Source organism: Typopeltis vanoorti, chromosome 19 (genome assembly GCF_054136105.1).
Source record: "Typopeltis vanoorti isolate ZY-2024b chromosome 19, IOZ_Tvanoo_1.0, whole genome shotgun sequence".
NCBI classification, from domain to species: domain Eukaryota; kingdom Metazoa; phylum Arthropoda; class Arachnida; order Uropygi; family Thelyphonidae; genus Typopeltis; species Typopeltis vanoorti.
Window position 1 is genome coordinate 24,103,478 of NC_143567.1, and position 27,373 is coordinate 24,130,850.

At 35.5% G+C, this 27,373-nt stretch overlaps 1 protein-coding gene across 3 annotated transcripts; it reads right to left on the reverse strand.

The window, feature by feature from the left end:
- Positions 1-27,373, reverse strand: LOC150095915 (uncharacterized). 3 transcript variants are annotated; one of them, XM_090409308.1, is made up of 3 exons: positions 27,235-27,352; positions 26,956-27,035; positions 1-1,767 (listed from the first exon to the last, which is right to left on the reverse strand). In XM_090409308.1, the coding sequence occupies exon 3, from the start codon at positions 889-891 to the stop codon at positions 175-177; it is 717 nt and encodes a 238-aa protein (XP_090265434.1). In that variant the 5' UTR covers positions 892-1,767; positions 26,956-27,035; positions 27,235-27,352; the 3' UTR covers positions 1-174. The 3 variants fall into 3 exon arrangements, with proteins under 3 accessions (XP_090265434.1, XP_090265433.1, XP_090265432.1); XM_090409307.1 differs by having other exon boundaries at positions 26,923-27,035; XM_090409306.1 differs by lacking the exon at positions 26,956-27,035 and having other exon boundaries at positions 27,235-27,373.

Here is a 27,373-nt window from a genome sequence, read left to right on the forward strand (position 1 = left end):
TGTCTTGTGATAAATATGAATAATTGTTAATAAATAACTGTCTGTAAACAGTTTCAACATTAGGAAGAATTTTATGCAGAGAAATAATGGTTACAATAAATCATTAATTATACATAATAGTAAAGCATTTTAAATACAGAAGTTTTTTTTTTCAGCTGCCTTTGGAATGAACTCTTAAAGTATAACTTCACGAGGCATTTTAGTGAAAATTTGTATTTTTTGCAAACTTGACAAGTGAATGACTTCTTGAGCATGAACCCTTAAGTGGTTTTGGAGACTACCACTTTGAGAAAATTTCTTTTTGCAGATTTGACAAGTGAAAGGTTTTTCTCGAGTGTGAACCCTTAAGTGGCTCTTGAGACTGCTGCTTTGAGAAAATTTCCTTTTGCATATTTCACAACTGAATGGTTTTTCTCGGGTGTGAACCCTTAAGTGGATTTTAAGGTTATTGCTATGTGAAAATGTCTTTTCACAGAGTTCACAAATGAAAGGCTTCTCCTGAGTGTGAACTCTTAAGTGCTTTCGGAGATTATGCTGATGTGAAAATTTCTTAGCACATATTTCACACTGATGGGGCTTCTCTTGAGTGTGTACCTTTAAGTGGCTTGTAAGATTAGACTTACTTGCAAATCTTTCTTGGCATATTTCACAACTAAAAGGTTTCTCTCTAGTGTGAACCCTTAAGTGGTCCATCATAGTACCCTTTCTTGAAAATTTCATTCCACAGACTTCACATTGGAAAAGTTTCTCTTCATTGTGAATCTTCAAATGAGTTTTAAGGTTACCCTTCATTGAAAATTTGTTTGCACAGAATTCACATCGAAATGACTTCTCTTCAGTAGAAACACCTTCATTACTCTCCATGGTATCACGAATTGATTTCTTATACATTTTGCAACTGCAAGGTTTTGTGCTCTCTTAAATGGTTTTAAGATCTTGTGATGGAAGGATTTTCCTTAGTATGATCCATTAATTTCTGAGATAACCTTCATTTTCAAATTGCTGTTTATAGATAAAGATTTTTATCTTTTAAGTTCTCATGAGTGTGAAACTTGAAGGTAAAGGTTCCCTTATCTGAAATCAGTAGAAACACCTTCATTACTCTCCATGGTATCACGAATTGATTTCTTATACATTTTGCAACTGCAAGGTTTTGTGCTCTCTTAAATGGTTTTAAGATCTTGTGATGGAAGGATTTTCCTTAGTATGATCCATTAATTTCTGAGATAACCTTCATTTTCAAATTGCTATTTATAGATAAAGATTTTTATCTTTTAAGTTCTCATGAGTGTGAAACTTGAAGGTAAAGGATTCCCTTATCTGAAAATTTCATTTTATTCTGAGAGTGGCACTTTGAATTCAGAAAAAAAAATTATATAAGGGAATTTACAAATGAAAAGTTCTTCGATAAAATTATTCCGACTGATTTCTGGATTTCTCTGAGTGTTAAGTTTAGAATTTAAGCATGAAGAACTACATTTGCATCAAGTATACCTCTTTATGTTAAGACTGAATTTATATTTAGTTCAAGGCTCTAAGTTGTTTCAGAATGCCCTCTTAATTTGAAATTCTGTTATGTTTCATCTCTAAACATTTCCTGTTGCTTAAAAAAAAAAAAAAAATGGATTCATAATATAGGCATTTTGAAAAACTTCCTTGACAAGTGTCTGTTACCACCAGTATTATCTTCTGGAGCACTCTTCCTTTTAAATGCTTTCAAGCCTTTCTCATTTTATTATCTATGAAGATCTTTACACCAGTCAAGTTCTGAAAAACATTAAAAAAAGAGAAAATATGATGAAAAGTAATTTTTCATAATAAATTTCAATTAAAAATGAGTTATTAAACTTAGTTATGTGATTTTGGAATAAATGCATAATTCACTCATTAACTGGTCAGATTTGTCTAATGGTTACTGTTTCCATTCTCCAATCAATAAGTTGGATTTGAATTGCACTATAGGAATGAATGTTCATAGATGTCTTTAGATGGGAAATAAATTCTGTTGCCAGTAAGAGAACACAGTCCTACTTATTGGAGACCTGAAACAGTGACTTGAACGAGTTGCTTCTTTGGTCTCTAGAATAGGGCTTTCAAAGTATTAAATCCCATCCAAGGTACTAATGTAACACACACACACACATTATGTGGGTAGGAATCATAAAAGAATGATTGTTGATTGACCGAATGGAGAGTGCTTGTGCTTTCTAAACAGTGTTGAAATCCAATTGTAACACATATCTGCAGATGTGGTAGGCCTGAAATTACTTGGGGGGAGGGGGGGTTCCACAGTTGGTTTCTGAATTGTCTCATCCTTCAAACTCAGCACTAATACTAATATGCTATACATTGATAACCTTTTGTGGGTGAAAACAAAACTAAAACAACAAAATACTCTTGTCACATAACTCCTTGCTACAGCAAAGTACATCTGTATGGAAGTCATATGGATGTTGCGTTGTAGACATCTGGATTTGAATCTCATTTAGGATGCAAGTGGCAAAGGATTTTTCCTTTTTCAGAAACCAGAAAGGTTTTTCAACTCCTTATAAAAGTTGAGTTAATAGTACAAGGTTTAGCAATAGGAAGTGTGATGGAGTGAGAAAGAATGAAAGTTCTTTCATTTCTAGAAGTAGTTGATAAGATTCTATGCAAAGGAGAAAGATAACAGTTGAATGGTTGGCGACTAGTTTATATAAAGATTGAACTTCTCGAATGAATTTTTTTAGAGAAAAATATCAAAAGCAAACTAAGCATTGTTCATGTTTCAAAACCACTAATAGTGAAAGGTTAGACAGTAGTATTAGTTTTAATAAATCCGCATGATCTTTAAGCTAATCATAGCTATCAACAACATCCAAAAATATTTAGCATATAAGCAACTCCTGATTGAAACAAATTGACTTAACATTGCCAGCCTGGTGTTGGTCACAAGGTTAGCATACCTGCTACCCAACCAACAGGCTGATGGGCTTGAATCCTGCATTGCACATGGATTGTCTTTAGGTGATAGTTGACTTACTGCCCTTCTGTATGTCAGAGGTCCAAAGTGGATTGACAAAAAGTTCATATTTGACCTCTAGAGCAAGGTGTCCAAACTTAAAAAACAAATGCAAAACAAAATGATAAAAATTAATAAAAATAGACAGTCCTTAGCCCAACCACAGTACTAATGCACCATGGGTTTAGAACCTTTTGTGGATGGGAGTAACAAAAACAAACTTGTAGAATTATGTTCATTATATGAGGTGTGGCTATTAAATAACAAGACTGGTTGCAAAAATATGGTTTATTATTAGAATTGTACAACTTAATTGTTATCCCCTTCAACATATATTCCCCTCCTCTATTTATACACTGTTGCATACGAACTTTCCATTGTTGGAAGCAGTGCTGGAAGTCATCAGGTGTTATCTGCTTCAGTAGTGCATGCCGTTTTCTCATCCATGACTGAAAATGGGTGCCCTTCAATGCAGATTTCAACTTTGGAAAAAGGTAAAAGTCGCATGGAGCTAAGTCTGGCAAGTAAGGTGGATGGTCCAACACTGGGATCTTCTTATCAGCCAGATACTGCTTTACAGACAGCACAATGTAGGCTGGAGCATTGTCCTGATGAAGAATCCAAGTGTTGTTCTTCCACAGATTGGGTCTCTTCTTCCTCACTCATTCTTTCAGCTTAGCCAGAACCTCAAGGTAATAATGTTTAACATTCTGACCCTTCTGGTACCAATTCAACCATTACTATGCCACTGACATAAAAAAAAAAAAAATTATAAAATAAAAACGATCAGCATTGCCCTCAGTTTTTACTTGCTCATTCTTGCTTTTTTCATTCTCAGTGACCCGTGAGTTTTCCAGTTCATTGATTGTCTCTGTTTCTGGATTGTACTGGAAAATCTACGTCTCATCACATGTGATGATCTTCAATTTCACAAGGAATTTGAGATTAATGCGCTGCACAAGTTTAACGGTAGACATTATTCCGGCAAAGCGACTTCACACATGTTTCTTTTATAGCTGTCTACAGACTAACTATGAGTGACAGCGAACAATGTTTATCTCAACTGCTTCTAGAACCTTCAAGGTCATTCATGGTGCATCCCACTCCTACGAGTACATGATTCACAGCGCACCTCGTTTCGTCATTTAATAGCCACACCTCGTATTTCAGCAAACAAGTGAGCTAAATAGCAATTTGTTAATAATGACTAAAGAGAAAGTCCAGAAAGCATGACAGAGACAATACTGTTGAAAATAGCAGCCTATTGAACTGCCTCAAACACTACAATTTTCATTATAGTTTGAAGAGTTCACACACATAACAAAACAAAACAGAGATAGGGATGATGGGAACTGACATTCCCCACACAGAGTAAAACATACTCAAACTGAACACAGCAGTAAATAGGCAGACATTGGGGCTTCCCAACAATGTATCACAATCAACAAATATGGGTAAATACGGCAATCTTAGTGACTGATCGTGGACATTATCGGCAAAACACAGATGGGTCGTTCTATCGCCCAAGTGGTAAGAACTTTAGTGTTCTTGAGGACAACCATATCAAGGATCTATCATGAGTATACCATCAATGGATGTACCAGTGACCAGCAAGCAAGTGGTGGCCGACCACATGGCATTGATGACCAGGGTCAATGCAGACTGTACAAGCTTGTACAGATGAACCGCCAGGCAAAGGCATTGCAAATCACATCTCCAGTTTCAATGTCAGAGATCCAAGCAACATCAGCAAGTGAATGTGCGGTGTACCCTGCATACCATGAGAACAAACATCCTAATTGCGTACCACTGTTGACAGCTCATGATCGAGCACTGCGCCTTGCCTTGTGCTAGGAACATCAAAACTGGACCTTTGCAGAGTGGATCAGAGTTGTTTGGGCTGATGAATCCTGTTATCAGTTGTACCAAGTTGATGGGAAAGTGCAGGTGTGGCACTAACAGCATGAAGCCACAGACCCCCCATTGTGCCAGGGTCAGCTCTGTTCAAAGAGGTGGTGACTCTGATGGTTTGGGGGCGCCTTCTCATGCAACATATTAGGTTCCTTAGTATGTCTGGAGAGATCCTTAAATGGTGTGAGCTACCAGAATATGCTGGATGATCACCTACATACTTTCATGGCCTTCATGCATCCTGCAGCCAATGGTCTGTTTCAGCAGGACAATGTGCCACAAGATTGGGCTGCATTGCTCAAGGAACACTCGTCTGAGTTCGGGTCTATCCAGTGGCCCGAAGGTTCCCAAATTTAAATCGGATCGAATCTCTCTGGGATGCCATACAGCAAGACATCAGATCCATGTATCCAGAAATGACATCTAAGACACAGTAGTGCACAATGCTGCAATAGACATGACTGGAAATGTAGTACCTCTGGCATCTGGTGGAGTTAATGCCTCAAAGAGTACAAGCTGCTATTCATGCTAGTAGAGGACTGACATGCTATTAGGTTAGGTATTTCTAATGTTTTGTCAACTGTGTGCATGTGTGTGTGTGTGTGTGTGTGTGTGTGTGTGTGTGTGTGTGTGTGTGTTTAGTCAGTTTTAATAAGGGAATACCATGAGTAGACATAATTATAAAATTAATAATGGACAAACTCACATAAAAAGATTTAATAGTATAATTTTCGCCTGTCACAGGCGAAAATTATACTATTAAATAATCTTTTTACGTGAGTTTTTCTGTTATTAATTTTATAAAAATGTGTGTATTTAGGTTTGTGAGCCGAGATTGCATCCAAACTAGTTGGAACTGCCTTAAAAAAATCAAATAGAATATTATATTCCATTATTGATGTTTCTTACATGGCAGCCTAGGACCACCTCATGAGATCCTTTCATTCACTAAAATTATTCAGTAAACAGTATACTGATTTATGAAGTCAACTCCCATTCATGTGCCGTCACGTATACAGGAGGATGACCCCAGATGTGACCTATGGTTAACTATGAGCATAACATATGGTGAGTACCCTATCTCTTCCACATATGAGGGTCTGAAAAGTTCTCGGCCAAACAATGAAAAAACGAATTTATAATTTCAAAATTATTTTTATTTTTGAACATAATCTCTCTTAAGACTAATACATTTATTCCAGCAATACTCCAGCACCATTATTCCATCCCTGTAGTGGTTCTCAGTAAGATCTGCAAAATATCCCTCTACAGCTGCAATCATTCCTGATGTGAAGAAATATGCTGACCAGCAAGGAAGAGATGGAAGTCAGAGGGAGCCAAATATGGGAAATAGAGTGGATGTTCCAACAATTCATAGTGCAGATCTCTTAATTTTCCCATTGCCAAAACACCTTTGGGGGCAAGTGCATTGTCTTGATGAAAGATAATTTTTTTCTTCTGCAAACCAGGTCTTTTCTCACGAATTTTTTCGTCTAGCCGTTAAAAGATCGGAATAATATTTCCTGGTTATTGTTTTACCCTTTTCAAGATTTTTAATAAACCAAATGCCTTTAGCCTCCGAAAACACCGATGCCATGACCTTTCCTGCTGAGAATAGACTTTTTCTTTAGCACTGAACAACCGGCTTCTGTCCACTGTTTTGACTGCTGGTGTGTTATGGTGAATCCAAGTATCATCCATAGTAATAAATCGAAGCACAAAATCAGTTTTTATTCTTCTTGAAATGCTCTGAGCACTGTTCAGAGATTTTCATGCAAGTGCGTTTTTGATCTGCTGTGAGCAAGAACGGCATCCATCTTGCGCAAAGCTTTTTCATTTGCAATTCTTCACGTAAAATATATCCTACATGTTCTTTTAAAATGCCTATAGTCTCAGCAATTTCACGCACTTTAACTCACCGTTCATCCAATACTATATCATGCACTTGATCAATGATTTCTGGTGGTGTTACAATTTTGGACATCCCTCACATGGATCATCTTCAAGGCGCCCATAAACTTTTATGAACTTCAAATGAATTTCTTTTGCCGTTAAATCTCTTTTTTACAAAGAATTTTATAACCGCACAACACTCGATTTTATCCATTTTAATGGATACAGACAACACTTTTGCTTCAGACAGCTATATAAAACAAACTACATGATAGAATGACTTGCAATTTCACATGGATGCTTATGACAGATGTTGACTTAGAAAAAAAATCTTGCCAATCTATAGTCAAGGACAAGAACTTTTCAGACCACCCTTGTATTGTTTCAAGTATTCATGGCTGTAAATCCGTGTGTGTACACAGATTTACATAGTTTGCCTGCTCTGAGGAACAAAAAAAAAACAGAATTTCCAGGTGAAAAAACTGTACCTCTGTAGGAGACCGGCTAAGTCACCTTTAGTCGAAAGAGACCAGATAAAGTTCCTCATGTCAAGGACTTTGTCTATACCGAATGAGCTATGGAGACTCTAATGAAGTCAACTACTGTTTGCAATAAAAACTTTCTAAATATTCCTCTCCCATTCTGTTTAAGTGACCATAGCACTGTAGATTAGCTCTCCCTACGCATACTTGAATGTAAATAACAAAGTTCCTTCCTAATGTCTTTATTTTTAATATGGTTCTGCCATTGTTGCCAACTATTTAGGCCCCTGATTTTTCTCAGGACTCATACCAGTGGTCTATCTCTCATCAAGTGCTTTATTTCTAACCCAACTCTCAGATCTAAAACTTAAATAGTTTGAACACTGTCTCCTCTATTCCTCCTTAGGAGGAATAGAGGAGAGAAAAACTCAAGCCAGCCTTATCACCCAAAAGAAAAATCTGACGTCATTCCCTCTCACTTCTGATAATGCTCAGTTTCTTTTCAAGATCAGTTTTGTCTTCTTGGGTTGATTGTCATATCTAGTTTATCCTATCTAACAGATAAGCTTAGGTGTTGATGGTCATTCATGACTTATTTTTCACGGTATCAAAAACACCACAAACACTTTTATCAACAAGATGTTTTATCAACGCTTATATTTCGCTGATTTTCAACTCAGCATCATCAGAGCACAACACACTTGTAAACGCAACAGTGAGTGAGTGAAACAATATAATTGCAAAAGACAAAAGATCTAAAGTCCAAATTTTTGGCACCCTCCAAAAAAAAAAAAGCAGTTATCCAGGAGTTTTTCTTAGAATAACCGTCTCTAAATTTTTGGCAAATTAATGCAACTATATTTGTTAAGGTTGGGAGAATTCTTCAAAGCCATTGCTGACTCAAAAAATAATCTTTCAGATCTATAACGACTAAATAGCACATTCGTTTTCTTCCATCTAATCCTGTGTGAAGGAGTGTCCAAAGCGTGGTCTGCCAGTCCTGACTTGCCATAGTAATAGTAGCGAATGTATCTTTCGTGTTCTTCCAGGCGGATGTTCACTGATCTTCCTGTTTGCCCATAATAGGCCAAGTCACAGTCACACGGAACTTCATACACTCCTGGGTGTGCTAAAGGGTGAGGTTTATCCTTAAGCGAGCGGATCAGAGTTGCCAGCTTGACATGAGGTTTGAAAGTGGCGCGAAGGCCATGTTTCAACAATACCTTGGCTATCTTTTCTGATGTACCTCTGATATAGGGAATAGAAATGGTCAGATGGATCACTATCTTTTTCTATTTACGGAAAGCCTACACACACAGGAAGATACCTACATAAACAATCACATAATTATCCAGTCCAACAGTACGGCATTTTAAAAACACTTACACACAGAGCCAGAGCCATTTGTTCTAACGATACAGCTCTGACCACTGAACTCCAATACCTGCACCATATGTTCTTAGCAACGGCTACAATCCCTACAAAATAGATAAAATACTACATAGGCCTATTACTCTGCCCTCCCCTAATACACAAGAATACAACATGACCATTTCTATTCCCTATATCAGAGGTACATTGGAAAAGATAGCCAAAGTATTGTTGAAACATGGCCTTCGCACCACTTTCAAACCTCATGTCAAGCTGGCAACTCTGATCCGCTCGCCTAAGGATAAACTTCACCCTTTAGCACCCAGGAGTGTATGAAGTTCCATGTGACTGTGACTTGGCCTATTATGGGCAAACAGAAAGATCAGTGAACATCCGCCTGGAAGAACATGAAAGATACATTCGCTACTATTACTATGGCAAGTTAGGACTGGCAGACCACGCTTTGGACGCTCCTTCACACAGGATTAGATGGAAGAAAACGAATATGCTATTTAGGAGTCGTTATAGATCTGAAAGATTATTTTTTTGAGTCAGCAATGGCTTTGAAGAATTCTCACAACCTTAACAAATATGGTTGCTCTGATGATGCTGAGTTGAAAATCAGTGAAATATAAGCGTTAATAAAACATCTTTGTTGATAAAAGTGTTTGTGGTGTTGTTAATACTGTGAAAAATAAGTCATGAATAGTTTATCCTGGCACAAACATATTACTTACATAGCCTCCTTAGCCTCTAAAAAGCTTCATGTTCATTTCTATTCTAAACATTACTTCTCTTCCTATCGATTCCTAACACTTTATAAGTCTCAGATTCGACCAACTTTGGGAGTACTGTTCCCAACATTTGGGGTGAAGCACATAAAACTTCCCTAAAAATTCTTGATATTTAGAAACAGGACAATGTGCTTAATAGAAGACCCTTCCCTCACAGACTCCCTTCAGTCACTTTTATTGTAGGCACTCTATTTTGGCACATGCTTATTCCATAAGTACTTTCATGGGCATCACTCTTTTGAATTGACTGCTACCATTTCCCCTACTTTTTTCTAATCATGTACGAACTAGAGCACCCACTGGCCAACACCAATATGCTGCCCAGCTCCAAACACACCGAACTAACTTCTCATCAGCTTTCATTCCATCCACCTCTAATTTTTTTGGAATAGTCTCCCACATACTGTTTTTTTCCACTGAGTACAACCTCCCACTCTTTAAGAAACATGTCAACAAGCTACATTTTTCTCCATAACTTGCCCACACAATGCACTATAGTGTTATAAGTCTTGTGACCTATAATGTGTAGAGTCATCGTAAAAAGAAAAACTGATGATGACCTATAATGTGTAGAGTCATCCTAAAAAGAAAAACTGATGATGACCTTAATGTAAGGATCAAAATGTATAACTTTAATATCATTAAAGTTTATTTCAAACACTTTTCAAACATTAAAGTTTATTTCATGACCTATAACGTGTAGAGTCATCCTAAAAAGAAAAACTGATGATGACCTTAATGTAAGGATCAAAATGTATAACTTTAATATCATTAAATTTTTATTTCAAACAGAAGTTGACTCAATAAATCAATAGAATGAACCCTCATAAAATGGATTATGACAACTGTGTGCAGATCAAGTATTTATGGCATAGTTGTGTGCCTGTATTTACAAAACACACACATAAATTTTTATACAACTTATTACCAAGTAAATTAGCAATTACCAACAAATGCTAGCATCCCCCTTTTCTTCTCATTAATGAAATAAAATACCCTATAATTATTAACCTTTAAGGTACCAAAGGAGATGCAGATTCTAACAAAAAAAGCATATATTATATGGCTAATTGGAATCACATTTACATTGTCAATTTTGGATGTTTCTATAAATCATCCATCTTTTTTGTTTCTTTCATTAATAACCTTTGGGCCAAAGTTTGAGTTTAAAAAATTTTTTTAAATTAATTAAATCAATGAAAACTATTTTTATTCACTTGAAATTTTGCGCACAGAATTAATATTCTAGTAACTAGCACAATCTAGGTGACTCTCCAAATGGCTAGAAATAGTTTAAGAGCTCAGTTTCCAAGGATATCTGGATAGACTACTACACATGATTGACTACTACACATGATTAGTACTTCCCACATTCCTACAATACTGGTGGTGGAAAATCAGATATGTATCTAGGATTATCAATATCACTTAGAGCACTGAGTGACTTTAAAGAATGGTAACCACTGTGAGATATAATTGACTTCTGGATAAGTCCTAGGACTTTCAATATCAAGAACCTGAATAACTTTCCCATTTACAATGACAGGAATTTTATTTTAGTAATTTATTATTGACTATTATTAAGAGAGACCTCCAGGGAGTGAGGAACTCATCAAGAGAGGCCATAGTATTCACATCAGCTGTCATACCTGTTCTTAAACTCATTCATACTAATTCCACATAGCATCTAGTGACAATCCATTCTAATCATGCACCATTCTATGAGAGAAAAATCTAGCACTCACCTGCTTCTTGACAGTATTCATTCTCAACTTCCAAGGATGACCTCACATCCTTTCCCCAGCCTCCATAAAATTAAAAATTCCATGTACTGAAAGTCAGTATAACCCTTTCAGAAGTTTGTAAATTTCATTCATATCACTTCTCTTTCTCCTGTTTGCTAGTTTCAGCAGCCTAGAAATTCTCAATCTATCTTCATAATCAGTATTCAACAATCCTGATATCACTTGACACTCTCCTTTGTACTCTCCACTGAATCAGAATCACCACGGAAACCAGACCTGATCAATTTCTTCTAGCATAATCTCACCAATATAACATGATATTGGATACCTAATCACACCAAAATGATTAGGTATCTTATCAAGACATTGAACTGACAGCCAATTTCACATGTCCAGAATTCTAGCCTATTCAAATCATTCTGCAAGTACTGCATATCATCAGCACTCCTGATCACCCTGTCTATCTTTGCATCAGCAGTAAATATATGTCGCATGTCAAATCCTACCAATGTCATTAATGTATACATTGAATAACAATTGACCAAGGACTGATCCTTGAGGTACACCACCAGTTACCTTGAATCTTGCAGATTCCCCTCCCCCCATATGATTTTTTGATATCTGTCAGTCAGTCATCCTCTTATTTATACTAATAGTTTAAAATCCAATCCCATATTCTCCAATTTATGAAAGTCTTCCATCTGTCAAAAGCCTTAACAAATTTCAAAAGTATCATGGTTTTTACTTCCTTTAGTAAACCCATGCTGTTTGTTGCAAAGCAGAGATTCTCTGTCAACCTATTTCTGAATGCGAGTCCTAACCAACTTTTACAAAATCTACACAATCACTCCTGGGATACTAGTGATTGGTCAATAGCTGGATACATTCATTGCACTCCTGTGGAATCTTCCCTGTTCTGAGACTCAAATTACATACACAAGTCAAAGAAATAGCCAATTCAGATGAACACTCTTGCATCCATGCTGATATCCCATCAGTTCCTATTGCAGAATTCTTATTCAGTATGTGTAACAGCTCTAGTATATCCTCCTCATACAGTGAAGAGGTAGCGTCGAGCTACCTCTTCACTGTATGAGTTGGATATACTGAGGAGGACTCTATCTCAATGTTGCATATACCAGGTTGATTGCTTTGAGAAAAATGGCTACTCATTGGTTGAACAATCTTCTACATTCAATAGTTATTCTTTCTTCTGGCCTGCTGCTTATAATGATCGTAACTGACATCATCCTTATACACACGGTATTCCTTCCACATCGTCTTTCTTAATTATACATCTGTTGCATTCGTATCCTATTTATTTTTTGAACTCTAGGAACACATTCTGATATTGTATCATTTAGGTATATTTTAAACCCTTCCCACACACTGTCGATATCCTTCCCATCCAACAACTGATACCATTGTGCTTTGTACTGCAACATGTAATCTTTTTCTGAATGAAACATTCATAAGCTTAGCCACTTCAACAAATTTATGATTTGCTATGTTTATTTTCTCCTATCCTATCCTTCTCATCCATCTAGGACAGGTTGAGTCCCCTCCTAATGAGGGGTTACTGGCATATTAATGCAACTGGTTCGTCACTCCTCTGCTGCATCCCTTAAGGGTGATATTCATGACTGTATCTGTGTGTTCATGGGGTAGGTTTGTCTGCTTGCAGGATGAAAAACCCCACTATCCACACCCAAGACTGGCTAACTTGGCTACTATGGCTGAAGAAGATCCTTGAGCTCCTCACGTCGTCAATAGGAATCGAACCTAGGACACTCCTTCCCCAGACATATGGTTGCGAAGCGCATAGCCACTAGGCTAATGTTTATTTAACATTAGCCTAGTCCGCGGACATGTTTATTTAACTAAATAAAATTAATGAAAACATTTTAAGGGATGTAAAGAAAGATAACTAAATAGAATTATATAAATCAATAAATTTTACATATGTAAATATTTGTTCTTTCAGTAATTTCAACATACTTTTACAAAATTAGCAATGATTTGATGTATAGTTTCATTTTCTACAATGAATGTAATTTTATTAATAATTTGATTTGTTACTTATTTTTATTTACTTAATTAAATTTTAACACCACTAACTCAAAGATATCAAACAACTAAAGTTTAAGAAAAACAATTGAACAAACAGATTGAACACAGATAAGCAATAATATCTTTTAATTCTTATGATTTAAAATTTAAATCTTATGATTTGAGGACATTAATGTTATACCTGGGACTGCAAATCATATCAGAAGAAAAAAAAAATCTGTCATACCTCAACACAATTACAAACATAAAATTAAAAAGGATACGAGAAAGAGAGAGAAAATGATAAAAAGAAAGCATGCATGAAGTTGGCACAGAAGACAGACATAAAATTAAGCAAATGAAAGTTTGCGATAATTTTTGGCTGGCCGAGTGGTTAGCGTATCCACTCTCCAGCAGAAGTATAATAAATTTAGTTTAATCCTTTATCCAAGTGTGTGCAAACAAAGTTTGCACCTGAAAGTATCTTCAGGACTGGGGTAAAGTGGTACAACACCGGGCAACTCCTTGCAAAAGTGGAGCAAGTTACCAACACTCCTATCTCAGTATCTCCCATAATGCAAACCACATCTCCTTGCGGATATGTATAATGTTATGCATTAAGGGAAGGGCCACTACCCAGACTAGTTTCGACCTTTATTGAGGTCTCTTCAGTGGGAGCGGCCCAAGTGAAGATACCAGGCAGAAGCATTAGCAAGGTCATCTCCTCCTATAGGAGCTGCCAAACGGTGTGCCACCTTTTTATTAAATTACTCTGGATTTCAGGACTGGGGTAAAGTATTACAACACTGGGCAACTCCTTGCAAAGGTGGAGCAAGCTATCAACACTCCTATCTCAGTATCTCCCATAATGCAAAACACATCTCCTTGCAGATATGTATAATGTTATGCATTAAGGGAAGGGCCACTACCTACACTAGTTTCTAACTTTATTGAGGTCTCTTCAGTGGGAGCCAGGCCCAAGTGGAGATACCAGGCAGAAGCATTAGCAAGGTCATCTCCTCCTATAGGAGCTGCCAAACGGTGTCCCACCTTTTTATTACATTACTCTGGATATCAATCTCCAGCAGAAGACTGCAGGTTCGAATCCCACCGTGGACATGGATGTTTGTGATTGTCTGCGAAAATACTAGTGGCTGTGGGCAGTAGATGATGCAGTTCATTGTAGTTGGTGGATTGAGTGGTGGAGAACTGAGAGTTGTAGAGTAGAGTAGGTGCCCTCCATCGATGAGTCTTTGGACTCCTTTGAGGTGTCACGTAAGAATAATAAAAAATAAATAATAAATTTCTGAGTTAGGGCAAAAGGATATAAATATACATAAAAAAAGTGAGATATTCATTATGTTCATAAGAAAAAAAGTGGTAAAAAAAAAAGTTAATGATTTACTTGTATAATAAAAACTAAACAAAAATAGTACAAGTTGAGTGATAGAATGGACGTTATAATAGGATTATGCACACTAGTGTGTATCCCATCGACTTCAAAACTAGAATAAGCTTTTATGAATAGTATGGAATTAGTATTTACTACTTATGTGTTGTGGAGTTTTCCTTTTGATATCTTAGGTAATTGATGTTTTTTTGTCTTACAGTTTGGTGAATGTGGTATGCTCACTGTATTCATACAACTTCCATGAATCCCGTTTTAATTTAAAATATATAGGTATTTTATGGTTGTGCAGATTATTGAGCAGAGGTATGAGATGTTCCCTCATAGCCCAAATCGGTTATTGTAGCATCTTTTTGTGTGTTAAACAAGTACTTCATTAAAGACATACTTGTTTAATATGATAATGGCATGGTCTGAAATGCTTAAACTTTTATGTGCAGTGAGCAGACTATTAAAGAATTGGTCAGCAATTCGTGTATGTTCATTTTAAAAACCACTCAAATTGATTCTGTTCACAATGCTTCTACTTTTAACAAGTGCCTGTTTACAGTGGTTAGAGTATATTCATGTATATCTTAGTAGTGTTTCACAAATGCCATGATAGATAATTTTCTTAGTGTTGAAGGTACATGTTTTACTTGGAACAGCTCAGTTGGCAATAATGTAAAGTTTCTTATTAAAGCTTTCAATGTGTTTAGTCCATTTAAAGTGTGGGCAGTCTGTATGAAGGACCAAATATGTATGTGTAGCAAGTCTTACAAGTGTGATTTCAGGGTAGCAGCAATTGTCACAGTTAATGCTATGATATGTGTGACCTAACAATGCAAATGGTCCAGATACAGGATTTTTAGGAGTTTTAATGATTAGAAGTTTAATTAATTGTTTATTTATTAGCAGTGAACTGTAAAAATAAGATATCGGTGCATTTAGAACTTGTTATGTTTTGGAAATGGTGATTAATATCTGTATGGATGGTTCACAGTACAGTGCCATCTACATACTGATATATCTGGTTGTGTATGGAGATGTGAATATCACTGATGTACAAGTTGAAAAGAGTGGGTGATGATATTGCATAAGAGACTTTGCCATTCATTTGGTTTGAATACCTGTACTATATTTTTGTTACCTGGGTTCTGTTTGACAAGTTATTCTCAACAAGAGATGTTTATGCTATTTATGTTTATGCTTCTGAGGAGGAAGATAAGAAGCAATGCTCTTTAGGCTGGAGAGTATACTAGTTGAGCCACCATAGCTCAGTTCATTTCAATGAAGCCTTTTGGAAACATATAGGTGAGAATTCTGTTTTGAAAAGAATCTATCAAGTTCTTTTCAACTGAAGGTGAGTTAGCCAGCATCACAGGATACCACATGAAAGGCTGTTCATAAACTGGTGAATATAGGTTAGGAATATAAACTTTTGATTTGTATAAGTAAATGGTTGATAGATATCAAAAAGTGGGTGTGATAACAGTGGTATACAGTAGGTGTGAATCTGCCAGTTTCAGGTGATCAGTGATGGACCAGGTTTCAGTCCTTGGGCCATTGTTGTCCAATCTATACATTAATGACATTAAAAAGAGTCTATTGTTTATGATTGAGATGTGCAATTGTTTGCTGATGATGCAAAGATAAACAGAGCATTCAGGGATGATATTGATATCCAGCACTTACAGAATGATTAAAATAGGCTAGAAATTTGGGAAAATGAAAATAGCTATCAGTTTAATACTCGCCTTTGCAACGAGTTGCCCGAGATTGTACTACGTACTACTTGCATTAACTCACGCTAGTAATCACCAATACTTTTATAGTTTACTATATTCGGCATGAAACTCTCTGATTCCAATCTCTGAGTTTCTTATTTGGTTTTAAAACAATGTGGGATTAACATCCCCTTAATTTTAATAATGTTTATATCGCCGAAATGAAGCTATTGGCTCTTTATATTTAAGTAACTTAATGGTTGCACCTGTTTGACAACTCGTATAGCAGAGTATAAGTTCTTTTCGTTATACCCTTTGGTATCTATTTGGTCTAGCTACTCACTGATGAAGCCTCAAAAAAGGCTGAAACCGGTCTGGGTAATGACCTCCCACCATAATGTAATAACAGCATACATTTCCTAGGAAATGTGTTTTTACATTATGGAAAATACCAAGAATAGCGATCAGAACTTTACTCACCTTTGCAACGAGTTGCCCGAGATTGTACTACGTACTAGGACTACTTGCATTAGCTCACGCTAGTAATCGCCGATACTTTTATACTTTACTATATTCGGCATGAAACTCTCTGATTCCAATCTTTGAGTTTCTTATTCGGTTTTAAAACAATGTGGGATTAATATCCCCTTAATTTTAATAATATCAGTTTAATGTTATTAAGTGTAAACTTATGCACTTTGGCACGATCAGATTTCCATTGCAGATTACAAGAGTGTGCTGAAATGTTATGATAATCACCATGAAGGAATTGACATGTCATCTTATATATCTTAAAAGAACAAATTATTACAATTTGATGAAACATGGGAGTTAAAGAGTTCTAAGATATGTTCTTTTTTATGAGTATAACAGTTGCTTCAATATCATTTTTGTTTTTAGGTGTTTATCAGAACTTTTCACCCCCCCCCTTGTATATTAGCAGCATTACGCTACAAGAAACTGATAAGGCTAGGGAGATTGGATAGGAATTTGAAGTTCAAATCACATTGCAAAATTTGCAAATACAACTCAGAGGATAATTGTGATGCAGAAGCAACCCTAGACATGTAAGGAAGTCATTTTGCTTCTTTACATGGTCTTGATAAGAATGCACCTGGACTACTATGTGTAGATTTGGTCTCATGGGTTATAAGAGAATAAAGTTGTGGAAAAAAATGCAAAGAAGAGTTACAAAGATTATATTGGGATTATGGAATTCAGATTATGAAGACAGATTCTATGTGGACTACAGACTCTAACAGGAGAAAGAAAGATGATGTGATAGAGATCTAAAAACTTCTGTATTGAAGTTATAAGATATAGTATGAAGAAATTTTTTGTTAGATGGAAAGCAGAGACAGTATATGGCGATCCATGGAAGTTAAGTTTGTTTACAGTTAAGAAAGAGATAAAAGCTAGATTTTTCTTTCATAGATCAGTGAAATGAGTGGAATAGTTTGCTTTTATAGGTAGTGAATACATTAAGTGTGAATGAGTTTAAGGAGGAGTATGACAGCTGGTTTGTGTGATGTATAGCCTCCCTCAATGAGTTCTCAACTCTTTGGAGATCTCAGATAATAAGAATACACAGGCAGCAAAGTTTTTCTTTACAGAAGCTCAGGTTTTTCATTCCATAGCCAGGAAAGCCAGCAAGAAGAATACATGCAATTTAGACACAAATATATATAATTAGGCAAGATATTAACCATTTTATTCCCCATTCTCCCCACGAGATGTCACAATACCTATAACACAATGATGTGTGGACAAGTAATTAAAGAGGAAAAAAAAGTAATCTAATGAAAAGCTAGGGTTTACACTCTGGGAAAAACTGGATAGGGTAGACTCTTCCAAAGAGCAGAGAGAGATGGAATATTGGTTCGATGTGCTTGGGACTGTGTACAGGTTCTATTTCTTAGATGATTACAGGAAAGCAGAGGAATGGCATGACAAATTCAGCAAAGCAATGCTCATAAAATTACCTATGAAAAATGCATAGCACAGAAGCACAGCACCCATAGGAAAGTTACTGAAGGGAATCTATGAGAGATGGGTCACTTATATAATTTCTTAGGAAGATTTTTTTTTTGTACTATCCCAAATGTAAGAATATTCTAATGTTTGTCAAATTTGGGATTGATAAATTGTCAGGAGATGAGGAGAGAAGTAATGTTTTGAAACAGAATGCTATTTTTTTTTTCAAGATAAAGGAAGCCAGTAATGTAATATATTTATGGTAAGATATGCTGAATGTGGGAGTACAGAATCCTGGGTACTCCAGGATTGATAAAGAAATCAAATCTGATGAGAGAAGGATCCACCATAACATACAAAGAATGATGAGAGAGAAAGCTGACAATCTAATCACATGGGGCAGAGCTGAGACCATACGATACAGAATATTTCAAAGGCATTTGATCATTTGTGGAATCAAGGCCTTCTGAATAAGCTCCACCGAAATACTTGGGATTTATCAATCCCAAGTATTTCCCCATATCTCTCTCACCTTGGTACCCTCTACAACCCTAACAACCAGCTTTTTCACCACCATCAGTTAGTAAGGAATTCTGCCATTCATTGTTCTACAGCAAACCTTGCTAACCCTGCCCCTTTTGACATAAGCTTAGCAAAGTCTGCTGTAGAACAATGAATGGCAGAATCCATCACTAACTGATGAGTGTCCAAGGTGGTGAAAAAGCTAGTTGTTAAGGTTGTAGAGGGTACCAAGGTGAGAGATATGGGGAAATACTTTGATGGGAGACTTTCCTTTTTTTTTATCTGATGTTAGAAATGTTTGTTGAAAGGGTTGTGGTCTTAGGTGAATGTAACAGAGTGTTAAATTTATGATATTTGTAAACTTCATAAGATAATTTACTTGATCACAATTTAACAAGTAGAAACCTTAATAAGAAAATCGTGCTTGCATCTAAGTATAAAATGAAATAAATATATTGAAAAGAATAATTGTTAACGCGTATAACATTGATTGTATAATATTGAAAAAACGAGTGAGATAATTAATTTACAGTATTTAGTTATAAGAATTTTGCATGTAAAAGGTTTGCTTATTATACACTTGAAACAAGAGATTATAAATTATGCTAATTCTTAGAAAAAATAGGTGAGCTGATAGAGTTTGATAAAGTGACTCATAGGGTTACCTAGAACCGAAGTAGTCCAAGGTCACAGTTCCCGATTTAGACAATGCCGCAGGTCAGTCGCGTGCACACAGCCCGCCAAAGATTGAAGGTTCAGCAGGGAGATACCACCCTAACAGGTTACGATAAACGTATCCTAATGTTGGGGGGGGGGGATTAATTGCAGGAGGTGCCGGTAGGGTCATAATATAAAAGGGTTAGGAACCGCCCCCAGGAGGTCTTTTGCCAGTTTTCATTTGGAGGTTACCTTATGCAGTTTCCTGAGTGACGATCAGGAGTCCCCTCCGTCCGCCACGATACGGAATATTTGTAAGTATGATTTAGGTCCCATTTTCCTACCATCGAGCCACCACATGGTCGGGAAGAAAGGTATTTACTGTATACTAAGCCAATCCTGGTCTCAAGGAAGGAGATCATCAATAGAAATTGTGGATATCCTCATGGTGAATCTGATGACAGCAGAACAGCAGATGGATCGTGTTTCCTTAGAAGAAGCCTAGAGCTTCATCAAACAGTATTGTGAAAGATTTTATGTTAATTCTGTTAATTTAATATGGCTGTAATTGTAGTTCGTATTACTAAGGAATTTGAAGGACTTGAATGAGAGTTGAACTAGGACTTTAGCTCACTTAATAGTATAGAGAAAGAGGGAATTGGTTTTTCAGCATTACTGAACGAGCGATAGTGTGTATTGATACTAGTATATGTAATTTACCATTAACTGAGAAAGGTCAAAAGAATTGAATGTGGCATTCACTGTAGCAACGGAATTGCTAAGCCCTCATAATTCTTCTTGTGAATTAATGTGTGTAAACCATTTGTGTCTAATTGAAACATTATATCGCATTATTGTGCTTAAGAGGTTGAAGGATTTAAGCCAACTTAATTATTAACGGGAAAACCCCTTCATCTTATGTGTGTATAGTCTTTTGTGGAGGCCAAAACAGTTTATCCCACGTGCTGGTGTAAATTTTTCATTTTTGTATTTTGCTAGACTTATTAACATTATATTAATTTAGTATTGAATTGGAGTTTTTAGAATTTAATGTATTGTATTGTATTTATGAGTTTAATAAACTTTTGCTTATCAAATAATCAGTTGTCTGAAATTGCCGTTCAATGCACCGCTTGTTATAACGTACGAACCTAGGCGCGGGGGGAAGAATAAGTTAAGTTACGAGATCAAGGTTACAACTGCATGATTATTTCACTTCTAAACTTATTTAGGAATTTTCTTCTCGTTTTAAATTTCTTTATAAACTAAATGTCCTAAATGGCGCAGCCTTAAAAAATAAATGTTTTAGGATACTAAGAGGAGCAAGAGCTTAGATTTCTAGTATGGAAGTGACGATACGCAGAGAAAAGGGATAAGAAATATAAAAGAAAGTAAAGTATAAGGGAAATATATAAATAAACAAGAATGGGACACAACAAGAGCTCATATAGTCATAATGGGCTTGAAAGCCACTCTTATGTCATGAGGTTTCAAGAGATTACCTACAAATTCCTTACATTTGTAGCAAATGTAAGGAATTTGTTGTCAAGCAGGAGTAGAAAATATAATTCTTCTTTTAGTGTTTCTTCATCTCCTGTAATAGAGATTGCCTTTTTTTTTCCCCTTTTTTTTCAGCATCTATAATACCTAATTTTTGCAATATGTGATGCAATGAAGAGAAATGTACGTAACAACCTGTGTGAGTGGGTTTACAATATATGCTAAGAGAGGCCTTCTGCTTTTTTCAAAATTAAAACATCTAGGAAAGGTAATTTTCTTTCATTTTCAAGTTCTAAGATGAATTTCATTTTATGATGGAATATCAAATGACTCCATCATTTAAACTGATGGAATCATTTGATACTTTCTCTCAAATCACCAATCTCCTGAAATCTCATGACATAAGAGTGGTTTTCAAGCCCACTGTAATGATCGAGCTCTGTTACACTCACCTAAGGACCACAGCCCTTTCAAACTTTTGGAAGTTTGGAAATTAGACAAAAATAAAATAAAATAATGGAGATATGAATAATAACAAAGACAGCTCAGGCCTAGCTTTCCACTTCTCCCACACTCACCACAATACTGAATGGAACAAGAGCTCCATGCCTTACATAGAAGATAACTTCAGTGCCAGCAACTATCAGTCTACAATGGTTATCTACTTACAAGACAAAATCATTCCATGGTTTCTGTTGAGTGTATGTGATATTTGGAAGTTACTTATTAGATCTTTCCACAGGTCAGACTAACTTTTCTGCCAACTATCATGCATACCTACTGAACAATGACTGATCCATGCTATCTTCGACACTCCACATGCTTGTTTTATTTTCTGTTATGTAACAGTCATAAATGCTTGGTTTTGGTTATGTAATGGTTCATGTTTACTGCTTATTTTTTGTTCTTCCTAACTCAGAAGAAACCGCTAGTATATATGGCAAAACTAGTCCGTTTAACAATCTATATCATCACAACCTATTAAACCCAGTGTCAGTTATCATTTGTCACATTCATTTTTTGGTTGAAAAATCTACACACTCATCTTAAGATGTAATTCTTGATTAAGAATCCAAAATCAATCTTAATCATTTCAGTTGAAGATGCTGTATCATCAGTTGTTTTTTCTTTCACTCTTTTTAATAAGCTAATTTTGTACTAGTGGCTTAAATAACCATCTCAAGCTGTTTTGTAAGTAAAGTTTTTTTTTTTAGCATTGTTCTCTCTCACACTCACACACACACACCTGCATCTCCCACTTGAGTCTCTTTAAAATTACACCTCATTAAATTTTCATCCATGAGTACAACCACCCACTTTCCAATGCTTCCTTTTATCAAATATCAAGTCACACGAAAATAAACTTTCAACATCTTTCTCTAAATCCAGAGTAATTTAATAAAAAGGTGTTTTTATTAATTTAATTAAAAGTAATTTAATAAAAAGTTGCCAAACGGTGGCACACCATTTGGCAACTCCTATAGGTAGAGATGACTTTGCTAATGCTTCTGCCTGGTATCTCCACTTGGGCCTGGCTCCCACTGAAGAGACCTCAATAAAGGTCAAAACTAGTCTCGGTAGTGGCCCTTCCCTTAATGCATAACATTATACATATCTGCAATGAGATGTGTTTTACATTATGGGAGATACTGAGATAGGAGCGTTGGTAGCTTGCTCCACCTTTGCAAGGAGTTTCCAGGTGTTGTACCACCTTATCCCAGTCCTGAAGATACTTTCCAGCGCAAACTTTGTTTGCTCACACTTGGATAAAGGATTAAACTAAATTTATTATTACTTGGATAATTTATTCTTGATACCAAGTTGCAACCGTGCATGTGAGGGGGAGGAGGGTGTAACTTATGACGTTAATCATGTGGTCTAATACATGCATAACAGGGTTCAACACTAACACTGCACAAATTGACAAATTCTGCAGTTTCCTCTTATTGTACCCTATCTGAGAGCATATGCCATACTATGATAAATGGTCATTTCAGTGAATTCCCCCCCCCCCCACTTCAAAGGAGCGGATGTGATTATTTTTGCAAATGTTTCAGCATTTCTAGTTGCTGCTACTGTTCAAGGGGAATTTTATATTATGTGAGAGGGATTTATTTCAGGAGTGCAAAATATATGTGCTATCTTGCTGTGACAGTGGTCCAATCTGTAAGCACATTTTATTTTTATTTTGAATGCAGTCATGTGAACATTCATACAGATGTTTCCAGACTGCTGTTTCTGTTCAAGAGGAATTTCAAAAGATGTGACAAAGGGATGCATTTATTATTTGAAGAGTGTTAAAAAGGTATATTTTTATGTCTCTCACCCTTGCAATGTTTGTGATTGTGTAGTACCTTAGTACCCTAGGAAGAATTTTTAATGTCATTTTATATTTTTAAGTTTTTGCATGATTTTATTCAAAATCATTTTTTAACCTCAGTACTTACAGTACCTTTAATTTTCTTTATGATATTACTTTTTTTAAACATTTTTATAATTTTTTAAAAACTTCTTCTTCTCTTCCGTCTAAGACGGGTTGAGTCTTCTCTTGAGCAGGATCTTCCAGTCTTCTCTATTCCTTGCTGTTCGAAAAAGTTCCTTATATATTCTGCATCCCAAGATGTTCTTTATTAATTTCAGCCATGTAATTCTTGGTCTTCCAGGTCTTCTTTTTTCAGTTGGAAAAGTATTGATTAGGACGTTAGGAAGTCTGTCTGCATCCATGCGTAGAGTGTGTCCAAACCATCTCAGTTGTTGTTTTCTAATTTTTCTATTATTGTCTTTTTATATAATAGTTCTTGTCTAACTGTGATGTTTGTTTTCTTTTCTATCCAACTTGTTCTATTTATTTTTCTTAAGCATTTCATTTCAAATGCCAGCAGTTTTTTCTCCTCTCTTTTTTTAACTGTCCACGCTTCTGCTCCATAGATGACTGTTGGTATAATTATTGCTTCATATAATTTGATTTTGGTTTGTTTAGATATCTTGATTGTTTTCCAGATTTTCTGTAATTTTCCCATGGTGGTCCATCCTATCGCTATTCTGTGTTTGTTTTTTTGAGTTCATCTATTGTTTCTGTTAGTTAGTTTTGATCCAAGGTATATGAAGTTGTCTACTTGTTCTATTTGTTCTCCGTTTAGGGTGGCTGAGATGGTAGTTTTGTTCCTCCCTATTTTCATCACTTTTGTCTTTTGTATATTTATTGTCATGTCATATGTTTTACAGGTTTCGTTTAGCTTGTTGATCAGCTTTTGTATTTCATTCGGGGTTCTTGCAAGGACGAGATCATCTGCATATTTGATATTATTTATGTTTAAACCATTGACATTGATTCCAGGCTCATTGTCTATTGCTTTCTTTACAACTTCTTCTAGATATATGTTGAATAGGCATAGAGATAATGGGCATCCTTGCATTACTCCTTTTTGGATCTCTATGGGTTCTGTTGTGAGTGTGTCCTTTTTAATTATTGCATTTGTCTTAGAGTAATATTTTATCAGAAACTGTATTATATATTTGTCTATTGCTTTTTCTAGTAGAATTTTAAGAAGGATTTCTCTGTTGATGTTATCGAAAGCTTGTTTCAAGTCCACAAAACAACAATATAGTTCTTTATGGTCTTCCCAGCTGAGCTCTGCTAGTTGGTGCAATGTGAAAATTTGGTCTATTGTTGAATAGTTTCCTTGGAAACCAGCTTGTTCTATGCCTATCATTTCTTCATAGGTGTTTTTTAATCTATTTTGTATAATTCTTATGAATATTTTATAGGTGTGAGAGAGTAAATTGATTGGTCTGTAATTTCTGCAGTCTCTTTTGTCTCCTTTCTTGTATATTGGGATGATCTTTCCAGTTCACCAGTCATCTGGGATCTCTCCTGTTTGTAGTATTTTATTGAATAGGGTTGGTAAATATTCTCTTGATATGCTGCCTCCATATGACCACAGTTCAGTAGGGATAGTATCAATGCCTGGTGCTTTATTGTTTTTCATCTGTTTTATTGCATATCTAACTTCTTCTTGTAAAATTTTTGGGTGATCATTATTTTCTTCTATTGTTGGCATTGTAGTTTTGTTTCCTTGGTGGAAGATAGTCTTAAAATGGTTTGACCAGATTTTTCTTATATATTCAATATTCCTGGTTTCAGTCATCTTGTTGTTTATCATTGTTACTGCTTTTGCTGAGAATTACTTTGTAATTTCTCTTACAGTATCATGGAAGACTTTTAGGTTGTTTTGTTAGTATGCTTCTTGGCATTTCTTACTTTTTCTTCTAACCATTTTTCTTTGGCTTTTTTGCATAGGTTATCAACTTTATTTTTTAGTGCTTTGTATTTTTCTCTATTCTCTTCATTGTTTTGTTGGTTCACAAGTATCTTGGCCTCTCTTTTCTCTTCTGTGGTAGCTATGATTTCTTGGGTTATCCACTGTTTGTTTATTTTGGGTTTGGAACCTAGAGTGTCTTTTGCAATTGATAACACTGTTTCTTTTCCTTCTTCCCAGTATTTTCTGCTGTTCTGGAAGATGGAGGGTTTTAATTTCAAGCACATCTGTTCTAAAAATCGACTTCTGCTTGAGCTATCTTTCAGTTTTGATAGGTTGATGTTTTCTTCTTTTCCGATATTATTTTTCCTGTTGAATTTTATCTTCACTTTAGCAGTTAATATTTCGTGGTCAGTGTCAAAATCCAAACTTTTTAATGTTCATACATTATTTACTGATCTTTTCCATTGTTTGTTTATGATGATATATTCTATGCAGTTCTTTATATTACCATCTGGGGATGTCCATGTATATTTATTATTAGGGCGTTGATAGAACAATGTGTTTGTAATTATTAGATCGTTTGCTTTACAGAAGTGGAGTAATTGTTCTCCTCTGTCGTTAAGCTCTCCGTATCCAAATTTCCCCATCACATCTTTTTTTTGTCTGCTGTGAACTGTCCTATTTTAGCATTAAAATCTCCCATTACTATCATGAGTTCCCTATTTTTGGGATTATCTATTTCCTGTTGTAGTTCTTCATAGAAATTTTCTATTTCTTCCTCTGAATGGTTACTGTCTGGTGCATATATTTGGATTATTTTAATTGTTTGACCTTTTTCTTTTGCTTGAAGTTTGGCTGTTATTATTCTAGGAGACACTGGGTTTATTTCAATTACTGTGTAAGTTTCTTTTCAATTAATAATGCAACTCCTTCTCTGTGTATGTTATCTTTTCTTCCTGAGAAGTACAGTCTTCCTTCTGGTAAATCAATGAATCCAACTCCGCACCAATGTGTTTCTGATAAACCTAAAATACTCCATTTCAGTATTTCTTTAAAAACTAAGTAGCAATATTTTCTTTAAAGTGCTTTAAAGTTATTTAAAATTTGCAGTTTGTGTAAATGTTTCGAATTCCTTGAAAACTCAATATCAAAAACGACGTCGATACCAAAATTTCCAACTTCGTATACAGTAACAAAAACAAAAGCGAAATATGGACCATGAAAAAAAAAAAAAAAAAAAAAAAAAAAAAAAAAGTGAAACCAGAGAAATCACATTCGTATGGAAAACAGTGACCGAGAGAGAATCACAAGAATATGCAAAGAACTAAAAATAGACACAGCAATAGTTAAAATATACAAATACAGAAAGAAACGGAACATATTGAAAGAATGCATAATTCAAGACTATCTCCCCAAAAAGCGAGAATGTTAAATTTTGGAGGACAAGTCAAGGACAACCAAGGGAAGGATGTTATAAAATTAGAATATGTCGCTGAATCTAAAATAATCCCGAGATGGATGATAACTAACATACATTCCTAGACATAATGGATAAAAATAAATAAATAAAGTCACATCTTGTATTGGCTATGGGGAGTTAAGGGGAAAGGAAGAGGAATTGTCTGAGTAACAGAAATTGCTACTAACTTAATGTCAATTGATTTCGCATGGCATTGATACCTGGATGGAAGGACGGCATCGCACCGATGATATTTTCATGGTAGTCCTTGACTCGTCCTGTATTAAGATTTCCCTATAATCTGAAAATATTATCTTTTATGACAAAATAATTAAATTGAGAATATTAATCATATTACTTATATACTGTTTCTCAATTAAGCGTACAAAAATTTTGGCGGCGAGTATCATTACATTTAATTATGCAGTTATCCTAACTATTCGTGAAGTGAGAAAATAACTATTAGGAATATAATGATTAAATAGAAATCTACTACACACCCGCTCAGAAGATATTGACGGATTTACTTTCTTCTTAAAATCAAACTGTAATTTCCTTCCCATGAAACAGTAACATAATAACAAAAGAGAAAAGGTAAATTCATAACTTCATGCTGATAATTCATATACATAAGAGCAA

Excerpts from the sequence above, each read along its gene's own strand:
- LOC150095915 (XM_090409306.1), bottom strand. The coding sequence starts at position 891 with ATGTATAAGAAATCAATTCGTGATACCATGGAGAGTAATGAAGGTGTT.